Consider the following 23,110-nt stretch of genomic DNA (forward strand, 5'->3'; position numbering starts at 1 on the left):
ATATAAAGAAAACAAGAATGCATGCTATGATCAATAAAGCAAAAATGTGATCTTCAATTAAATATATTTTGAACTGCATCACTAAAGCATACAAGCTCTCCCTATATTTATAAATATACATGGCATATTTATTAAAAAATTTTGTTCCAAACATACCCTGCACCACAGAGAATGATGTTTACAGATTCTCTTGCACTCAGCAATTGTACAAACTCAGGTTAACATTACGGCATATTTACTTCATATCATTTCATTTTTCAAGGAAATAAAACGTTACAGCCACAACTGAATTTGTGCCATTTTCCATTCCTCTCCAATCCCCAATACTCCATACTCCAATACTCCAATCTCCAATATCCCAGGTAAACTAGGATATCTAGACACAAAAACATACTGTGAGACAAATCATGCTGGCCTCAGTCTCTCCAGAAAAACATCCTGTGCTGCAAGACAGGGCTGAGTGCCCCAGGGTATACAAGGAATTAGAGTACAACAGAAGGATTCTGTATCTGGCTACTCTGTCATTTAAGTATCTATCAGAGAAGTCAAAACAAAAAAAAAGGCAAGAACTCAGGACTTCCCTGATGGTCCAGGGTTGCTCAGCGCAACCACAAAAAAAAACCACCAAAAACAAAAAAAAACACAAACCAAGATCTCATCACTGAAGAACCTTCAAAACTCAGGAGATGAATTTCATTTCAAGCAAGGAGTAAATCATGGCAGAGGGAATGCAGAGCCTCTGTGTCTACAGCTTGTGGAAGAGAACTGGTTTTTGTTTAGGCATCAGATAACTTTAAAGAGTTATTTTCTATTTTCTCTGCCAATGCAGTTAACTGAGAGATAAAAAGGAAGTGAAGTGGGAGCAGCAGCCCCACTGCCGTAACAAACAAGGGCAGGAGGAAACAAGGTGGAGCGGTCCACAGACTGATGTGTTAGCTTTGCCACCTGCCAGCTAAGGGTGGCAAATGATGCAGTAGAGGTACAAATATCTTTTGATATATAAAGGTCAACACTAACAGAAATAATCAACCCAATCAGAAACCCAGCAGACGACCTGAATAGATACTTTTCAAAGAAGACATACACACAGTCAACAGGTACATGAAAAGATGCTCAACCTCACTAATCATCAGGGAGATGCAAACCAAAAATCACAATGAAATGTCCCTTCACACGTGTGAGAATGGCCATCAGCAAAAAGACAAGAGATAACAAGTGTTAGTAAGGATGTAGAGAAAAAGGAACATTTCTACAGTGTTAGTGGGAATGTAAACTGGTTTAGCCACTATGGAAAAGAAAATGGAGGTTTCTCAAAAAATTTAAAATAGAACTACCATATGATCTACTTCTGGGTATTGATCTGAAGAAAATGAAAACACATCTGCACCTCCATGTTCCCTGAAGCAGTATGTACAACAGCCAAGATATTTACAGTAGACAAGGTATGGAAACAACCTAAGTGCTCATGGACAGATGAATAAAGAAGATGTGAGATACAGATGTATATAATGGAGTATTACACAGCCATAAAAAAAACTTGCCTTTTGTGACAACATAGATGGATCTCGAAGCCATTATACTACATGAAATAAGTCAGACAGGGAAAGACGAATACCATATGATCTCATTGATACGTGAAACAAACCAAAAAAACACTCATTAGATACAGAGAACAGACTGGTGATTGCCAGCCATGAGGGGTGGGGAGGGAATGGGCAAGATGTGTGACAATGGTCAAAAGGTACAAACTTTCAGTTATTAGATAATTAACTCAAGGAGATACAGTAGATATCGTGGTGACTATGGTTAACGATATTATACTGCATATTTGAAAGTTGCTAAGAGAATGGATCTTTGAAAAGAAATCATGGTATAGGTACAATTTCTCAAAAACATTATATAATTATCTCTGTATAAGAGTTCTAGGGGTATATTCCAGGAACTGTCAAAAGAGGTTACTTCTGAGAATAGGGGTTCACCCAAAAGGGGGTGTGAGGAGTACTTTCTTTTTCAACAGTACTCCTTTTTTATTTTGTTCATGTATCTACTGGCTGAAGACTATTTATACAAAAAAAGTAGCCACCATTTACCACCCCTCCAAATGTACGATAGCTCCTTTCTCCTGCATGGGCTTGCCAGTCTTGGGCAGGCTCCTTCCTTTCTTTCCGAACTCATCTTAGCTCTTCTGTCCTTTACTTATCCAGAATGATTTTAAAGTCAGTTGGCAAAGATCCGTGAAAACCATTCTGTAATTTAGATTAGAGGAGAGTAAATACCATTACAATTGTAAGTAATATAATTTTTCCTGATTAACTTTGAAAAACTGCTATTTATAACTTTTTCTACATCCTTAACAAGGTCTTTTTAAAAAAATGAAACAAAGATGATTATTTTTAATGATAAAAGGTACCATTCACAAAGAAGATAGACATCATAAACCATTAGGCACCTTAACAACAAAGAAATAAAGATTAAAAAAAGCAAAAATCAGGAGAAATATAAGGGAAAAGAAAAAATATATAATCATAGTGAGATATATTAACATTACTCTGAGAATATTTTATCAAGTGCAGAAAAAATGAGAATAGGAGCATCTTGAATGATGTCATTAATAATTTAAATAGATTTATATATAACTAAATTTGAATTAATCATATCCTACACAAATATATTTAAAATTCATACTGTCAAACAGTATGAATAGAAGTGGAATCAAAATGTCATACATTTTTAGTTAGGCAAAAATTCATAAGTTTTCTAAAATATACCTATTATACATATTATTTATATATATGTATACAAAAGCTCTTCTACTACACTGATAAAGGCTTAGGAAAGAATATAAAAAAAAAGAGATGGAGAAATTGGAAAACATAAACTAAATGAAATGCAAGCATTGAATATGAAATAGAAAAAGTGAAACAAATTGGATAAAAGTAAAAGATCCTCAAATAGTCCAGCTGTTTTTAAATATGGCTGCTCATAAGACATATCTGTGAAGTTCTGGCAAAAATAAAAGCAATACCTGGGCCTTTGTATTTTTCAAAAAATTCCAAGATAATTCTGATATGCATCTGGGTTTTAAAAAGTGATTACAGGTTTTTCTATTAAATTGTAGTTTCAGTGATACAGATTTCTGCAATTTTTCTGCTGACAAATCACAATACTATGGTATTAAATAAACAATAGTTACATAATCACAACAGTAAAAGTTATTTATCAATTTTCACAATCAATAGACAAAAATAAAAGACAATTATAATTGCAAGCCATAATGAGAACATGATTAACCTAACAATATAAAGTAATTATGTATAATTGAGGGGGTCAAGCAGACTGATGTGGTAAGTGGAACTGCATATGTGCACGTTTTCATCCGCTCAGCCAGTCTTTGTCTTTTGGTTGGTGCATTTAACCCATTTACATTTAAGGTAATTATTGATATGTATGATTCTATTACCATTTTCTTAATTGTTTTGGGTTTATTTTCTACAGGTAGGGTTTTTCCTTGTTTTCTGCCTAGAGAAGTTCCTTTAGCATTTGTTGAAAATCTGTTTTGTTGATGCTGAGTTCTTTTAACTTTTGCTTGTCTGGAAAGTTTTTGAGTTTTCCATCAAATCTGAAGGAGAGCCTTGCTGGGTATTCTTGGTTGTAGGTTTTTCCCTTTCATCACTTTAAATATGTCATGCCATTCCCTTCTGGAGTTTCTGTTGAGAAATCACCTGATAGCCTGATGGGAGTTCTCTTATATGTTATTTGTCATTTTTCCTTTGCTGCTTTTACGATTTTATCTGTCTTTAATTTTTGTCAGTTTGATTACCATGTGTTCCTCCTTGGGTTGTTCCTTCTGGGACTCTGTGCTTCCAGGACTTGGTTGATTACTTCCTTTCCCATGTTAGGGAAGTTTTCAGCTATTATCTCTTCAAATATTTCCTCAGGTCCTTTCTGTCTCTTCTCCTTCTGGGACCCCTATAATGCAAATATTCCTGTGTTTAATGTTGTTCCAGAGGTCTCTTAGGCTGTCTTCATCTCTTTTCATTCTTTTTTCTATATTCTGTCCTGCAGCAGTGATTTCCACCATTCTGTCCTCAGGTCATTTATCCGTTCTCCTATCTCAGTTATCCTGTTATGGATTCATTCCAGTGTATTATTCATCTGCTTGTTTGTTCTTTAGTTCTTATAGGTCTTTGGTAAATATTTCTTGCATCTTCTCAATCTTGCCTCCATTCTTTTCCAGAGATCCTGGATCATCTTCACTATCATTATTCTGAATTCTTTTTCTGGAAGGCTGCCTATCTCCACTTCATTTAGTTGTTTTTCTGGGGTTTTACCTTGTCCCTTCATCTGGGACATAACTGTCTGCTCTTTCATGATGATTAACTTTCTGTAATTTGGTTTTGTTTTAGTTGCTGTGGGATTGTGGTTGTTGCTTCTTCTGTTTGTCCACTGATGGAGGAGGCTAAGAGGTTTGTGTAAGCTTCCTGATGGGAAAAAATGGGTGATGGGAAAAAATGGGTCTTGCTTTGGTGGGCTATAAAGAAAGCTGAGTGCTGAAGAATTGATCCTTTTGAACTATGGTGTTGGCAAAGACTCTTGAGAGTCCCTTGGACTGCAAGGAGATCCAACCAGTCAATTCTAAAGGAAATCATCCCTGAATATTCATTGGAAGGACTGATGCTGAAGTTCCAAAACTCTGGCCACCTGATGGGAAGAACTGACTCATTGGAAAAGACCATGATGCTGGGAAAGATGGAAGGAGGGAGGAGAAGGGGACGACAGAGGATGAGATGGTTGGATGGCATCACCAACTCGATGGACATGAGTTTGAGTAAGCTCCAGGAGTTTGTGACTGACAGGAAAGCCTGGTGTGCTGCAGTCTATGGGGTCACAAAGAGTCGGACACAACTGAGTGACTGGACTGAACTGGTAGGCAGGGCCTTGCTCAGTAAAGCTTTAATCCAATTATCTGCTGATGGGTGGTGTTGCACTCCCTCCTGGGTAGTTTTTTGGTCTGAGGTGACCCAGCGCTACAGACTGCATGGTCAGGTTAGGAGTGTTTATGCCAAAGAGGACCTTCCCAGACAGCTGTTGCCAGTTCCCCAGTCCTGCAGTCAGCCCCTGCAGACCCACACCTCCACAGGAGACCCTCCAACACTAGCAGTTTTGGTTCAGGTTCCTGTGAATTCACTGCTCCTTCCCTCATGAGTCTTGGTGCACAGAGGTCTTTTTTGTGCCCTCCAAGTCTGGAGTCTCCATTAGCCCCAGTCCTGTAGAAGTCTTGTAATCAAATCCCACTGGGCTTCAAGGTCAGATTCTCTGTGGATTCCCAACCCCTTTGTCAGGTTCCCAGGCTTGGAAGCATTCAGGTTCCAGTGTCCTCCTGATGATGATTGTTCAACAGCTAGTTGTGATTTTGGTGCTCTCGCAGGAGGAGAAGAGTGCATGTCCTTCTACTCCACCACCTTGAACCAGAAGTCTAACTCGGCAGAGTGTAGAACATAACAGATCCTCCAGAGCCCAGGAATGCAGGCTAATCTAAGCAGGAAGCAGCAGGAGGTGATGCAAATGAGGAAGGTCAGGTACTGATACTCTGCACAAGGACTGGGAAAGCATGGGCAACAGAAGACTTTCAATTGTGGGACATTTGATAAGATGGTGTTTTTGAAAAACATCTCTGACACCAGTGATGGAAAGAAGAAACAGACCAGCAAGACCAGGAGGAGGCCAGAAACCCAATTAGGAACCAGCTGCCACTGCACAGGCAGGAAATTACACAGGCTAAAAACCAGGCCAGGTAAAGAAAACAGACATTTTACAGGACCATTCAATCTACAAAGTCTAGGGTACTCCAAACACATTTCTCATCCCCTCTAGCCACAGGATAAAGATCTCAATGCTGGCATTAGAGGTCTTCTTGATTTGGGCCTTTTGGACTTTTCATTTCCTAAGACTCTACAGTCCCTCTGTTTCAACTCCCCTCTCTGCCTCACCAAGTCCCACTCAACTTGCAAGGCTCTATTAATTCCATATCCTCCTAAGGTCTTCCTGATTCTCTCTCAGTGACCAAACACTACCTCCTCCCCCTTCAATTAAGGCCTGTCATTGTTGTTCAGTTCCTAAGTCATGTCCAACTCCCTTTCGACCCCATGGACTACAGCAGGCCAGGCTCCCCTGCCCTTAACTATTTCCTGGAGTTTGCTCATAATTCATGTCCATTGAGTCGATGATACTATCTAACCATCTCACCCTCTGCTGTCCCATTCTCCTTTTGCCTTCAATCTCTCCCAGCAAAGGCCTGTCATACTATTAATTAAACATTCCACTCACAAGGGGCAGAGGTGCATTCTGTCTAGGATACCTCTTCCATTATTTGGTACTATTCTTTTATTATTTTTAACTGAAGGCTAATTACTTTATAATATTGAGGTGGTTTTGCCATACATTGACAAGAATCACCTACAAGCGTGACATGTATCCTACATGTATCCCCCCCGTCCCAAATGCACCCCCCACTTCCCTCCCCACATTCTTTTACTCTTTAATGGTACTTTTCTGTGCCTTGTCTGTATGATTCCATCACAGAACTGCAGAGAAACATGAAACATATGAAAGCAAGTGGACAACAATCCCAACCAAGGTGAGTGCCCCAGGAATGTGGCATGCTGGACAAAACTCACTGTGGGACTGTGGTTATAGCTCTTCAGAACCAGTAACTCTTCTGTAAGGCTGTTATATAAAATAAAATAACAATGGTAACAGTGGTAAACTGTACCTATCAGCCTGCTACCATAGGACGGTATGTAAGAAAGAGTAAATCAACCCAGATTGAAATGAGAATGTAGTTATAAGAACGAAGAATTCTTGGGAGTACACATACAATATAACATTAACTGTTAAGTTTTTTAAAATTAACTTTATTGTCACTTCGGCAATGGCCACTTTCCTATCCTACAATAAATCTACTGAGGGAATAGAAATTGACAGGGATAAGAAAAATAGTTCCTAGAAATCATGGGTTTCATAAAACTGAACTATGGTAAATAAATAAATAATTAATGGGTACCTAGTTGCAAGTTCAAAGGCAACCTACACATGAAGACTTACAGTTTGGATTTATGTCTGTCTGTAGTGACAAGAAGAACTCCAGGAGAACTCAAATTTCAATGCCAAATATGTCACAAGAGGTCAGAGGTCACATTTTCTAATTGGGGTTTGACCCTAAAGTAAGCAATACATGTAATTAATTGATGCCCTAATCTGAAACATTAACTTGAATGGGACTAAGTCCACCAATTCAATATCAGTCTGATAAGCATGCTAGTCACAAATGTGGTCACCTCTAGAAACACAAAATCAAAGTTGCTCAAGACAGAAAGGAAACAAGATTTCAACTGCTTTTTCCAAGACAACAAAAAATAATTTGATCTCTCCCAATGACACCAATGTTAGCCAATAATACAGGCAGAGACTATAATAAAACCCATACTTCTTTCAAAAATATGTCTTTGCCTTATAACTATTACTTAGAATACTGATGAAAGTCTAACATTGTATTATAATTATCCAAATTAGGTATGAATAATTTGGATTAAAGAGGAAAAAATGACATGTAACTTATTTTTATTGGATATTAAAATATAGGAGACATTTTAAAAAATAACAAGGCAATGAATTATGAATCATATTGGGAATATTAGGGATTCAAAGCTTAAATTTCATTTCTGTTACTGGTTTTGATATCTCATGTTCTTTATCTCTTCGCTCATTGATTTAAAAACTGTTAAACAAGGGCTAAAAACATCATGATGTAGTACAAACAAAAATATTTTATAAACAATTGTTTTATGTAAGTGCTATTAATCAAATATTTCACAGCTTTAATTTCATGACACCTAGCCAAATTTCATAGAACGGACAAATTCATATGTACTACTTATAATTTAGCATTATAGCTACTCTTGCCTATGCTTATGTTCATCTAAACTGACTCATGTAATTCTTTTTTAAGATAAAACGACTCATTTGTTTTCATCTTATGATTAAACATCACAAAACACCTTTCAGCTCCTAAAAACGTAAAGTATTTTTATGGAGAAGCCAAAATTTATTTGTGCTTATTTACTTTTCAAGCAAGAACATGTATGGAAGTTTATACCATTATTAAATCATATTTATAAACATGAGCTTTTAAATCAGAGGCACAGGTTAACTATTAATTTTCAACAATCAAACTTTACCCTATACATGTATTTTGATTTCAGATTTGACTCATTCTGTAAAAATACTTTCCATCCCCAGGACTCCCTGGTGGTTCAGTGGTAAAGAATCTACCTGCCAATGCAAGAGACAGAGGTTCAATTCCTCATCCAGGAAGATCCCACATGCCATCGAGCAACTAAGCCTGTGTGCCACAACTGCTGAGCCTGCACTACAGAGCCCAGGAACCACAGGTACTGAAGCCTGTAAGCTCTAGAGTCCATGTTTTGCAACAAGAGAAGATACTGTGGTGAGAAGGCCAGGTACCACAAACAGAAAGTAGCCTCTGCTCTCCACAACTACTGAAAAGCCCTTGAAGGAGCGAAGATCCACTGCAGCCAAAACAAATAATTTTTTTTAAATTAAAACAAACAAACAAAAAACACAAAAACTTCCATCCTCAAATAACAGAAATTTTCAAAGAAGTTTCTCTGATATTTTTTAAATACTTGAAATATTCAATAAAGTGAAAAGTGAAAGTGCAAGTTGCTCAGTTGTGCCTAACTTTTTGCGACCCCATGGACTATACAGTGCATGGAATTCTCCAGGCCAGAATACTGGAGTGGGTAGCCCTTCCCTTCTACAGCGGATCTTCCCAGCCCAGGGATTGAACCCAGGTCTCCTGTGTTGCAGGTAGATTCTTTATCAGCTGAGCCACAAGGGAAGCCCAACAATAGTGGAGTGGGTAGCCTAGCCCTTCTCCATGAATCTTTCCAACCCAGGAATCGGACCAGGGTCTCCTGTATTGCAGGCAGATTCTTTACCAACTGAGCTATCAGGGAAGCCCATAAATCTCAAGAGTGGCTCTGTAATTTATAGTACCTTTTCTACTTTTTCGAACAGAAAACTAGCAATTAGAAAAAAAGAAAGTAAAAGGTAGAATTAAAAAGACTCAGGACTCTTTCCAAGGGAGGTGAACTGACAACTAACAAAAGGCTACTGCCATAAACCCTGAAGTTGGACATCATCAGATTACACAGAAGAAACATTTGCTACAAAAAAAAATCCTACTTTATTATAGAAGTTGTTATTAGTCCCTATTTGTTCAATTAACTTTGAGAATCTGAAACTTCTACTCACAAAATTTCTTTTCAAATTTCAACACAAATGTAATATTTTAATGATACTTTGAAGATGATACTGCTGTAGATTCTGTACTTTCTGGTGTTATATACAAAAATGAAAAATACTCCTTGAATCTGCCTCTGCTAGAAGGAAATTTTATTGCTTTCAGCTCTGCTTTAGGACTTCAGAAAATACCCAGTGCCTTTAGCAATTATTTTTCTTTTTAGAAAAATGACTCGATGCTGTGAGCTTGGAAGACGGCAGAGGTAACATGATTTTAATGTCTCCCAACCTCCTCAACAAAGTCACAAGAAGCCTTAGCAAAAAAACAAGTTGACAACCCAACCCTTGGAAAACATAAACAAGTGACGAGAATTCTCATGAGTCCCAAAGTCCAGTAGCTGAGGACAAGCCTCCAAAAGCTGCAACTGCAGTTGGTACTGACACCGGTGCAGGAGGAGGCAGAGGGACACGACACAACACTGAGAACAGGAGGATAAAACAGCTAAAAGGCAGTCACTGGAGAGCAAAGTGGGCCGAATCGAGAACAGCAGTTCACATTGGACAGGGTTTGCACACCTCCATTTGCAGGTAACTGATGGGAATTCATGAGCTCATGGTAAAGTTCTTATGGGGCTGGAGCAGAGAAACCTGTGAACACTCACAACTAATCAGCCAAAGCTCCCTTTTAATACAGAACTCCACAGTGCAGAGAAACGGCTAGCAATAAAAGTATCAAACCCTACTGAAGTCTGGTCATAAAGACCTCCAATGTAAGGACAATGGGCACAAAAGAAATTGTGGTTCTGGCAAAAGGCACAGAAGCAGATCATGGTAAATGTGAGGCATTATTTTTAGCACTTCATAAGAATGACAGAAGATTCTTTAGAGCCATACCTCCAAAAACTGTTTGCAACCACCTTCCCTTGACACAAGTTCAGGAAAAGTGATTTCACATGACAGGACTACGGCTGAAGGAGCAGAATATCCCTAAAGTGGAAGCATGCCCAAGACACGTGCCCACAACACAGATGAGACTATAACTACTATTTAAACACATGAAAAGACATTAAGAAAATTATATCAGATACAGGAAAGATATGTCAGAATTAGAAAACTCAGAAATGATGTAAACATGAGAAGTAAATGAAAAAATTCACTTCAGAAGAAGTCCAAACTAGAAGGCACACAAGAGTCAGTATGTAGGAAAAAAGTGACGTAAGTAGAAGTCATAAAGAAAGAAAATATGAAAAAAACCAAAACTATATAGCAGCTTTATTCACAACTGCCCAAACTGAAAATTACAAATATAGAAGACAGGAAAAGAAACCAACAGAGTATAAGAGAAAGCCCCCAAAACCAACAAGTAAACAAGATAATAAAAGTCCATGAATGATATATATATACAATTGACCCTTGAACCTATAGGGGTCAGAGCCCACCCACCACAGCCCAATGCAGTCAAAGATCTGCATCCCTGTTTACAGTCAGCCCTCTATGAATCCACATCTGGATTCAGGCAACCCTGAAGCATGCAGCCCCATGGCACATGGGATAAGTGAACCTATACAGTTCAATCCACGGAGTTCCAGGGTCAGTTGTACAATTTTTAAATTAAAATTTGCAATATTCAAAACACATTTTTAAAGGGACACTGTATACCCAACAAAACAACCCAGAATGACCAATACCAATACAGTCAAATTACTAGACTTCAAAGATAAAAATTCTTTATGAATCTAGGCAAAAGGACAGTCACAGCAGAAAGAAAATCAAGTTGTCATCCGATTTGCTGACAATGATGCCTTAAGCCATATTTAAGAACGTCAAAGAAAGAAGATAAAAGCGAAGGATTTTATATCCAGCCAGATTCACTTTCAAGTAAAAAGGCTGCAGACCAACTGTTATTAACATGCAAGAACTCAAAACTCTGACCCCAGGAATTCTTGATTATGAATCTACTAGATGGTGCTGCCACCATGGAAACAGTAACAAACTTTCTCAAAAAATTAAAAACAGAAATTACCATATGATCCAGCAGTCTCACTCCTGAGTACTTATCAGAAGAAAATGAAATCACTATCTTAAGACTTCTGTACCCTCGTGTTCTCAGCAGCATTACTTACAACAACCAAGACATGAGAACAACCTAAGGGTCCATCAAGAGACAAATGGATCAATAAAACACGGTATACATGTAAAATGGAATATTATTCAGTCATAAAAAGAAGGCAATTCCATCATTTTGTAACAACGTGGATCAATGCCAATTGCATCTCAATAAAACTGCAGAGTGGGGAAGTGGAAAACTTTTCTTTAAAGACTCTACTATAGAGAATGAACTTCAGGTGTCAGTGGTAAGCATGAAACAAACACTTGGAGAAGTAAGACTAAATGCGAACTCTAAGTACAAAGTATGATATGTAATTGCTACATTCTATGACAGTGTAGAATCAGTACAGTTGTTGAGAGAGGGTAAAACAGTTTGTCTGGTTTTCATGAGATGTGCTGTCAGTTCCAGCACCGGTGATGGTATTCTCAGACAGCCTGGGACATAGCTGGATGTAACGACTGAGTTAACTATATGACATCTAAAATGCACCACCCATGGTGTCCTTAAGAATCATGACTCTTATTGTGTAAGAAGGAAGGGAAAGATTTTAGCTAGCTCAGTAAAAACCAGTCGCCATAAATTCAAGGGGAAAATATCAGTATGAATTCATTATGGGGTTTTATTCTTTTACAACTATATGTATTTCCTAACTGGTCCACTAAAAGGCTTAGATAGAGAGACCAACCTGGTAGAAACAAGCACACCGAGGGCCAGAAAATGCTCTTGAGACACAATTTCTAACTGCAAGAAACCAGCGTCCCCTGGAGAAATCAGTGGTTCCAGGCTTGGGGCAAGGTGTATCCTAGATGAGCCCGAAAAAATCCTGTCACATCAGAAAGCAGAGAGGAACTTCACGAGACAATATGAAGAGGCTCCAACTGGTCAAAGAAGGGAAGTTAAGCATCAGTAGGGATTATAACAGAAACGGACTGAAATACACCAGAAAGAACTACTTGGTCGCCACTGGAGGATGCTATTTTGAAAACCTCTAGTTAAAAGAATCAGTTGTTCTACCTTTTCGATGTGAGCTATACCACATGGTAACCACACCCTACGTGATAGGAAGTTTATGTTCTTATGGAAGTGTTTCAGTTGAAAAAGAAAAGATAAACTATCTGGTAGATTATCACTATTTCGCAATCCTTAATGAATTACTGGATCTAGCCACTGTACAACAGGCTTAGTACTAACCTTGCCAGATGAAATACATTACCACCTATGAAGAAGTCTCACACTGGTAGCATTCACTACTCAGCTCAGTTCAGTCACTTGGTCGTGTCCAACTCTTTGCAACCCCATGGACTGCAGTGTGCCAGGCTTCCCTGTCCATCACCAACTCCCGGAGCTTGCTCAAACTCATGTCCATCCAGTCAGTGATGCCATCCAACCATCTCATCCCCTGTCGTCTCCTTCTCCTCCTGCTTTCAATCTTTCCCAGCATCAGAGTCTTTTCCAATGAATCAGTTCTTCGCATCAGGTGGCCAAAGGATTGAAGCTTCAGCTTCAGATCAGTCCTTCCAGTGAATATTCAGGGTTGATTTCCTTTAGGATTGACTGGTTGGATCTCCTTGCAGTCCAAGGGACTCTCGGGTCTTCTCCAACACCACAGCTCAAAAGCATCAATTCTTTGCTGCTCAGCTTTCTTTATAGTCCAACTCTCACATCCATACATGACTACCAGGAAAACCACAGCTCTGACTAGATGGACCTTTGTTGGCAAAGTGATGTCTCTGATTTTTAATATGCTGTCTAGGTTGGTCATAGCTTTTCTTCCAAGGAGCAAGTGTCTTTTCATTTCATGGCTGCAGTCACCATCTGCAGTGATTTTGGAGCCCCCAAAATAAAGTCTGTCACTGTTTCCATTGTTTCCCCATTTATTTGCCATGAAGTGATGGGACCAGATGCCATGATCTTAGTTTTCTGAATGTTGAGTTTTAAGCCAGCTTTTTCACTCTCCTCTTTCACTTGCATCAAGAGGCTCTTTAGTTCTTCTTCACTTTCTGCCATAAGGGTGGTGGTCTTCTGCCACCCTACCTGAGGTTATTGATATTTCTTCCGGCACTCTTGATCCCAGCCTGTGCATCACCCAGCCCAGCATTTCACATGATGTACTCTGCATATAAGTTAAATAAGCAGGGTGACAATATACAGCCTTGACATACTCCTTTCCCGATTTGGAACTAGTCCATTGTTCCATATCAGGTTCTAACTGTTGTCTCTCGACCTGCATACAGATTTCTCAGGAGGCAGGTCAGGTGGTCTGGTATTCCCATCTCTTGAAGAATTTTCCAGTTTGTTGCGATCCACACAGTCAAATGCTTTGGTGTGGTCAATAAAGCAGAAGTAGATGTTTTTCTGGAACTCTCTTGCTTTTTCAATGATCCAACGGATGCTGGCAATTTGATCTCTGGTTCCTCTGGCTTTTATAAATCCAGCCTCTACATCTGGAATTTCACAGTTCATGTACTGTCTCAGAGAATTTTGAGCATTACTTTGTTAGCATGTGAGATGAGTACAATTATGCGGTAGTTTGAATATTCTTTGGCATCGCCTTTCTTTGGGACTGGAATGAAAACTGACCTTTTCCAGTCCTGTGGCCACTGCCGAGTTTTCCAAATTTGCTGGCATATTAACTGCCAGCACTTTCACAGCATCATCTTTTAGGATTTGAAATAGCTCAACTGGAATTTCATCACCTCCACTACCTTTGTTGGTAGTGATGCTTCCTAAGGCCCACTTGACTTTGCATTTCAGGATGTCTGGCTCTAGATGAGTGATCACCACATCTTGGTTATCTGAGTCATGAAAATCTTTTTAGTATAGTTCTTCTGTGTATTCTTGCCACCTCTTTTCAGTATCTTCTGCTTTTGTTAGGTTCTTACCATTTCTGTCCTTTATTGTGCCCATCTTTGCATGAAATGTTCCCTTGGTATGTCTAATTTTCTTGAAGAGATCTCTAGTAGCCTCCATGAGATACACAGGAATGAGCACCAGAATAAGGCACACCACAGGGATGCAATCGCAAAGGCAGACTATAAGAAACCACAGAGTAAATGAACCAAGTCCTTAGATAAATAAATTGCAAAGAAAAAAAATTTTTTTGAATGAGAGGGACTTCCCTGACAGCCCCAGTAAGACTCTGGGCTTCCACTGCAGCAGGGGCAGTTTCCATCCTTGGTTGGGGAACTAAGAACCCACACTCCACATGCCACGTGATGTAACCAAAAAATAAATAAAATTGCTATTATTTTAAAAAAGATGAATGAGAAACATAAATTTAAAATGTCTTTAAAAAGACATTTCAAATAAAAACAAGCAGAACTAAAACATTATACAGTGAGAGATAAACTACGGTGTTTAGGATTGCCAGACTTCAAAGTATAAACAGTCATGACCCCAAAGCCCAAAACTTTTAATGTGTGACTGAAACTGTGCAACTTTTATCTTAGGGAGCCCCTCACCAGTCAAATACAGGATGAAACTTAATGGCTACATATACATTTCTCATAGTAACTCCACTAAAGCCTTCAGCAGCTTAAGATATTTGATAAAGATGGAAAGACACTTCTAAGCTCAGACTTAGTTGTAACTGAGTACCTTGATTTAACATTAAAGTTTGAGAAGTACTTACCTACTTAGAAAACAGAATAAGATTATTAGGCTTTAAAGCAAAAGATCTGACTTCCTGTCATGGTCCAATGCCTCTTCCTACCTTACCTTGGCAAGGGTTACAAGCAAGGAAATTAACACTGCTAAGAAGCCACACCACTGGCAATTATCTAGACAGCTCCTTTCTGGTGCTGACAGTCTGGCAGGGAAATAATTACATGTGACTAGTGTTATGAAAGTACTAGATGCTATGAATGCACCCCTTACTAAAAAGAGACACAGCATACTCTCAGACAAGGTTGAAGGAACACCAGAAACCTCTCAAACACACATCCTCTGATTTTCCATTTTTTTTCATCTTCAGATAAGACTGATACAGCACTGACTGACAGATAAATGAATTTATTCTTAGCTATCTTAAGATCTATGGACGAACCTTTGGACATGAAGAAAAATAAACCTTGGCACCCTTAAGGCTGTACTGATAAGGAAAGGAGAAGAGAGAATGTTTATGGACAGTCCATTGTGCACACCGAGATGAGGTGTGCAATGCTGTCAATAGCCTCTGCGAGTCTCACCATTTAACATGCATACACAAGTACACACAACCTGGTCATCCAAAGACTACTCTGACACACGTATCAGCAACCTTGTCAGACAAACTCTGAACACCTCACCTGGAGATTCCCACAGGTTCCTAGAGAATGTCCCTAGAGCTTTAGAGAAAATGCCATGGATTAATAAGAAGTAACAGCCTGTAAGTTGAAATAGTTCAGTCAAGATTAAATTAATTTAAAAAATTAAATCCAAAGAACAGTATCTTATTTCCACCATTCATCTGTAAATTTTGATATAAACAAACTATATTGTTTTTTTTTTAAATCCCAACCATAGGAAAATACTTTTATATTTCTGTACTTAGAGGTTTTTAAAAAATATTTTATTCCAATATCACCAATATTAAAGGTAACTTAATTATTATATATTATTATTTTATCCTTATTTTCCACATAGCTGTTACCTATTTCTTCCCCTTCGAGTCACCTATAGGAGCGAGTTGTACATAGGCAACTTTAAAATATCCAAAAAACAGGATACAGAGTTAAAGCAACATACAACACCATCTTTCTTTCTCCTGGCCTTTCCCTCTTAAGTAACCTTTATAAACCTCTTCACTAGAATATGACTAAGTGACAAAAATATAAACATATAGTACTTAACTTTGATGCTTATTAACAAGGACAAAAATAACCACTTATTTAAATGACCTTTTGTAAATCATCTGTTTTCCATTTTTATAGTTAGCATTTAAAGGATGTGTCAGAGACTAAGTATAAAGAAATTCTATCTAAATTATTCTAAAAAATTCAAACATTTAAAAAAGATTTAGTTGTATTCCTTTAAAAATACAAAGCAAAACAAAATCATTTTCTATTTGAAGATTCCCTTATAATAAGTACATAACATGTAAACAGAGCATTCATACAGGAGTCAGATTTTTTGCTATTCTGAATCTTGGACTATCAAGATAAATAGCAATGGAAAATAAAATAAAGAAGAACTTCCTTCTTTCAGCTGAAGATATACTGTCTGTAACTTAAAAATATAGAATGAAATTGTTAAAAATTCTGGTTAGTGTACTACAAACTAATAAGAAGTTATTTACTGTACCTACACTACATTATATGGTAGCATATATTATTCAAACATTAAAGTAAACAATGACCAGCAGACTTTTAGATAGCTTACATGAAAGAAAGTAATTAACCAAATGCCTTTTGATAAAAGACTTAAATAAAAATTGGCTTTCAAGAGCTAAAAAAATTTTGATAACTAAAAATGTATTAGTGTACTATTGGAAATAGTACACATTGATATTCTATATAACCTCTAAACACAAGGTGCTTGTGCATGTTTCAGTATTTCCCTAACAACTTTACAATCCTACAAGGCAAAAAGTGACTAGTACTTTGTAAGATATGTTGATTAACAACAAATAAGCAAATGATTCTTGGACCTTTTCTCCCAAAATTTCACATAAAATTTGAGAGATCTGTCTGTATAAAATGACTTACTTTGTAATACGGTCAATGTTGGCAATTTGCTTCTGATTCCGTATAATCTCAATGGCTGCCCAAAGGTGCTGGATAGCTTTTGTGTCCGCCTGCCGTCTTTTTGTTAAGCGTGCCATGACCTGTTTACTCCTTTAGCTGTAACAATATATGGAAACATAAGGGAAAAGCACAGATTACAAAATGAATTATCATCAATATAAGTGAGTTAACACTCAGCACCTCACTATATAGTACACCAACTTTTTATTTTCTACCATCCACATCACCAATTACTCCATAAAAATTTTCATTTCATTACTTCACAAAGAATGACACTAAAAGACCAATAGTCAAAAAGGTCTGCCCAAGAAGGAGCAGTCATCTTATAGCAATATGACAAAGAAATACACATATAAAATTTATTATAAAGCAAAAAATATTACTACATAAAATTTCATTTTTTGATATTACACTGTGTGTAATTTGACAGATCAATGCAAAATGGAAACTAAATGTCCAAATTATTAGGTACTTCATCATGAAAGGGGCTTCCCTGCTGGCTCAGACGGTAAAGTCTCCGCCTGTAATGCAGGAAACTCAGGTTTGATCAATGGGTTGGGAAGATAACCTGAGGAAGGAAATGCCAATCCAGCCCAGTATTCTTGCCTGGAAAATTCCATGGACAGAGGAGCCTGGTGGGCTACAGTCCATGGGGTCGCAAAGAGTGAATATCTTTATTCAATACAGACATACTGATAGATGAAAACAACATTCCTTTAAAGAAAAACAAGAGCACAAACAGAAAATACAGAACAGTTTTTTCTGACTGAGGTGTCAAAGGCTGGCAGTTGGTATACCAGTGGATGACACAAAAGGACCCACATTATTAGAAAGGTTCAGGTGCTGGCCATTCAGTAAGTTATAAGGAATCAACATTGTTAATTTATTCAGATTTCTATATTCTGAACAGACTGAGGCAAATGGCCACCGGCTACATCCTGGCAAGACGAGGGGGAAAAACAGAGTTGCAGCCTAAATGTCTGATGAGCGATGGTACTGTATGAAGAGGTCACACGTCTGAACTCTCCACTGCACACGGGCACAGACCTGTTAGGCAACAAGACACCTGAGCCCTAAAGCACACAGATACGATGCTGAGGCCCAAATGCATAAGATAAACACGCAAAGCGGTGGGGATGGCTGAAATCTCCCTGGCCTGCTCTTTCATCTGTAACGAACACTCCTTCTTAGCACTTCACTGTATTCCATGACTAGTCAACAGAGCCCCACAAATTTCTTTTTTCTCCACCTCTACACTTCTTTTCACGACTAAGTCAGTTCTCCCTCTTTCTCCAAAAAACCCAAATAAAGCAAACAGTTGCCAAAGTTTAACCAGAGACTCACTTCTGGTGAATCTAGGATCAGTTAGGCTCCTGAAATAAGAAAGTTCTTTTCAGAATTACAAAATCAATTCAGAATCAAAACAATAACACCATCATTCAAGTTTTAAAGAAAACTTCAGGATAATTAGTTGACACAGACTGAAATATGAAACTAGAAGATTTTTTAAATTATAATTATGATTTACAAATGTACCTTTTTCTAAAAAGTTATAATTTTAAAACATACAGAAACTTCTCAGTTTAAGTGCACTAATACAGGTATGCCAAGTTTCCAAATCCAGTAACATTATGATGAGGAATTTATTGGTAAAAGTGACATCTAATGGTGAACCATAATAATACAACTTGTTAGAGAGATACCCAGATAAAAGAACAAAATTTCATTCTTACACACTTAAAGAAAAATAGCTGCCTATTTTGTGTAAGGCATTGTGCTAAACACAATGAAGTATTTTTAAAAGTATAAACTCTAGTCCTTAACAGAAAATAACATAAAACTAGCAGAGGAAATTTGACATATACATGGCACTACTAATTACAATATCATATATGACATAAATGGTCCAAAATATATGCTGTGAGAATCCAGAGAGACATTACTTCTAGATTAAGTAACACAACAAAATGGTAAATGTGGGAAAATATAAAATTTCTTAATGTCTTAAAAAGATAACTGACTGTTTAATGCAAACATAAAGATAATTGCTAGCTATCATTAGATTTATAACATATGTAGAAGCACAATATAGATGACAAGAATAATACACATGAGGGGAGAGGTAGTAAGCAGTTGTATCACTGTAAATTCTCACATTTTATGTGAAGTGGTATTTATTATATTAATTAAAAGGGAAGTATATTAAATCATGGATGCATTTACAATCCCTGGATGCATATTACAATCCCTGATTCAAACACTGGAATACAAACAGGTACAGTTGACATGTAACTCAACTTATAAGGTGTTTTCAAAATACACACAGGAAAAGAATACTTTACTCAGAAATACAGAAAATACATAATAACAAAGTTAACATTTACAAATACTAAAATAAATAGCAAATATAACTATTATATAACAATTAGAATATAGTAGAGACTGGTAGCAGAAATTCTAAAAGTGATGTCACTTAATTCCTAGAAATGATTAAATTCAAGATTAGAGAATTAAGCAATGCTACATTTCAGGAAAGCAGATGTGAAGTTAAAACCAAGATTTCTGAGATCTACCTATCCAAGTTACACTGACTTAGAACAGAAGAGAGAGCTCAGAAACAGACCTACCAGCTGTTAAGTGTCAGAGTCAGCTCATTTCTGACAAAGCAGCAAAGGCAATGAATGCAATGAAGCTGTCTGTTCAAGTGTTGCTGTACAACTGGGCATCCACATATACAAAAATGAACCTAAACACAAACCTATGTCTTTAACCAAAATTAACTCTCTATTCTGTTCCACTAATCTATGTAACTGACTGTTATTTCACCAATACCGCACTGTTTTAAGTACTATATCTTTACAATAAATCTTGAAGCTGGGTAATATCAGGCCCTGATTTCATTCCTCTCTTTCAATACTGAGTTGGCTGTTCTGGGTCTCTGAAATGCTGGAGTGTGTAAAGACAAAGGAACCCTCCTACTCTGCTGGTGGGAATGTAAATTGATGAAGCAACTATGGAAAACAGTAGGGAGGATCCTCAGAAAACTAAAAATACAATTACCATCAGCAATTGCACTCTTGGGCATTTATTTGAAGAAAACTCTAATTCAAAAAGATACATGCACCCCTATGTTCATAAAGCAGCACTATTTACAGTAGCCAAGACATGAAAGCAACCTAAGTGTCCACCAACAGATGAATGGGTAAAGAAGATGTGGTAAATATACATAATGGAAATTACTCAGCCATAAAAAAGGCATGAAATAATGCCATTTGCTGGAACATGGATGGACCTAAAGATCATACTAAATGAAATCAGACAAAAACAAGTATCATATGATATCACTTATATGTGGAATCTAAAATATAACACAAAGGAACTTACTGACCAAACAAAAACAGACACATAGAGATCAGAATTATGGTTTCCAAGTTGGAGAAGAATGAGGGAGGCATGGATGGGGAGTTTGGAATTAGCAGGTGCAAACTATTATATACAGAATAGATAAACGACAAGGTCCTACTGTATAGCACAGGGAACTATATCCAATATCACGTAATAAAATATAATGGAGAAAAAAATGAAAAACAGAACTCCCATATGATCCAGTAATTACACTTTCAGGTATTTATCTGAAGAAAATGAAAACTCTATCTCAGAGATAGAGTTAGCTGTACTACAATATTCACTGCAACTGATTCACCATAGGGATTTCCCAGGTGGTCCAGTGGCAAAGATTCCTTGCTGTGGTCTGGGAACTAGGGCCCACGTGGTACAGCTGGGAGTCTGCATGCCACAGCTAAAGGATCCCAGGTGCCAAAACAAAGACTGAAGATTCTGCACACCGCAACTAAGACCTGGTACAGCCAAATATTTTTTTAAAAACCAAACCTATATATTTAGAGAACAGGCTGGTGGTTGCCAAAGGCAGGGGAGGTGGGAGAAAAATGGGTAAATGTAGTCAAAAGGTAAAAGTTTCCAGTTAAAGGTCATAGTGAGAAAGACTTGGTATATTTCAAGCAGAGAAAAGACAGTGGCTGGAATGTCATAAAGAGAGGTGCTGTGTGAAAAGAGGCAGAGAGGCAGAAGCTAAGATCAAACCACACAGGATCCCAAGTCCAGAATAACCAGCGTGGATTTCCACGTAATTTCAATGGCAGTAACTGACAGGATTTTAACCTTAAGCGAGTAGGAATGATCTGCGTTAAGAAGGATACCCTTAGATCATGGATGTTAGGATGTTGAGTAAAAGACCTTTCTGCCCCTTCCCCCAAAAGTGGAAAAACAAAAACAAACGTCTTTGAAGAACATACACTTCGCAAAAAGTGAAGACACACAATGAATACAGGAATTGTATGTTTCTGGCCAAACAGAGGAAGGTCAAATTTACATAGGGAAGTACAGTCAAAGCTAAGGTCTTTCCAGTAGTCATATATAGAAGTGAGAATAGGACCATAAAGAAGGCTGAGCGCTGAAGAATTGATGATTTCAAATTGTGCTGGAGAAGACTCTTGAGAGTCCCTTGGACTGCAAGGAGAGGAAACTAGTCAATCCTAAGGAAATCAACCCTACATAGTCACTGGAAGGACTGATGCTGAAGCTAAAGCTCTAATACTCTGGCCACCTGATGTGAAGAGCCTACTCACTGCAAAAGATCCTGATGCTGGGAAAGACTGAAGGCAAAAGGAGAAGGGTGTGGCAGAGGATGAAATGGTTGGATAGCATCACCAACTGAATGGACATGAACTTGGGCAAATTCCAGAAGATAGTGAGGGACAGGGAGGGCTGGTGCACTGCAGTCCATTGGGTTGCAAAGAGTCAGGCATGACTTAGCTACTGAACAATAGTGACGAAAGCAAGCCGCTTGCCTAGAACTCCAGAAAAATTTGGGAGTAGAAGGCAGCAGGTATAGGGATAATTACAGATTTTGAATAAAGATGTTATTTAATGTGTATAAGAAGCAAACAGACCCAACTCCAGCGCCATCAGGTTATCAAACAGCTACCCATCCTCATCCTTGAGGAGATAGGAACATAGGCTCTGAATAAGCTGAACCAGAGACAGTGAAATCAAAGAGAGCAAGTACAGAAGAGGATGAAAGTGAGGTAGGTAGGAGGTTTCCAGAGGGCAGGATCTACAGACACACAGGTGAAGAGAATGGCAAAAGGAAATGGTATGTGCAGGCACGTCTGCAGATATGGAGTAAAGCAACTTACTTCCCACATGAAGCCTTCCTTCTCTGAAAAAAGGGATTGATATTCTCTACAAGAGAAATGGGGATAAGAAAGGTGCGAGGAAAGTAAAGAAAGTGTTGTTAATCATCACTGAAAGCAGACAATGAACTGATCAGATAAATAAAATCTGATAGAGTGCCCAGGCAACCACATAAGTTCGTTTCTAAGAGCCTACACACAGTGGCAGGAGCTCTCTTGTTTCCCTGTACTGGCAGGCATGCTGTTAGAGTCAACTCACACAGGACCGAAGCTATCTACCTCATGCGAAGAGTTGACTCACTGGAAAATACCCTGATGCTGGGAGGGATTGGGGGCAGGAGGAGAAGGGGACGACAGAGGATGAGATGGCTGGATGGCATCACCGACTCGATGGACATGAGTTTGAGTGGACTCCGGGAGTTGGTGATGGACACAGAGGCCTGGCGTGCGGCGATTCATGGGGTTGCAAAGAGTCAGACATGACTGAGCATGAACTGAACTGATACAATGCAGGCACTGAAAGGATAAAGGGGTGTTCCTCCGTCTACCTACATGCACTTATCTGATCTAATTTATGTACGGCACTGTACTAGATATTATAAAGAAATTTTAAAAGCTAGTGTACTCAGGTCAAGGAACTGGGAAGTTAATTATGGGAAGATAAAGTAATTATAAATGGCAACAGAATAAGAACTAGTTGAGGCAAACTTTAAATGCTGTAGAAGCTAAACTAAGGAGAC

At 38.1% G+C, this 23,110-nt stretch overlaps 1 protein-coding gene across 8 annotated transcripts in view; it reads right to left on the reverse strand.

The window, feature by feature from the left end:
• Positions 1-23,110, reverse strand: part of ZMYND11 (zinc finger MYND-type containing 11) — a 72,773-nt gene that overhangs the window by 39,421 nt on the left and 10,242 nt on the right. For 7 of the 8 annotated variants that reach the window (XM_020883632.2, XM_070472285.1, XM_070472284.1 and 4 more), the window contains exon 2: positions 17,119-17,253. In XM_020883632.2, coding sequence (XP_020739291.1) covers positions 17,119-17,234 — 116 coding nt within the window. In that variant the 5' untranslated portion in view covers positions 17,235-17,253. Of the gene's footprint in view, positions 1-7,104; positions 7,219-17,118; positions 17,254-23,110 lie in introns of those variants that run through there. The other variant, XM_020883635.2, reaches the window with a different exon arrangement.

The sequence above is a fragment of the Odocoileus virginianus genome, chromosome 9, assembly GCF_023699985.2.
Source record: "Odocoileus virginianus isolate 20LAN1187 ecotype Illinois chromosome 9, Ovbor_1.2, whole genome shotgun sequence".
NCBI lineage: Eukaryota > Metazoa > Chordata > Mammalia > Artiodactyla > Cervidae > Odocoileus > Odocoileus virginianus.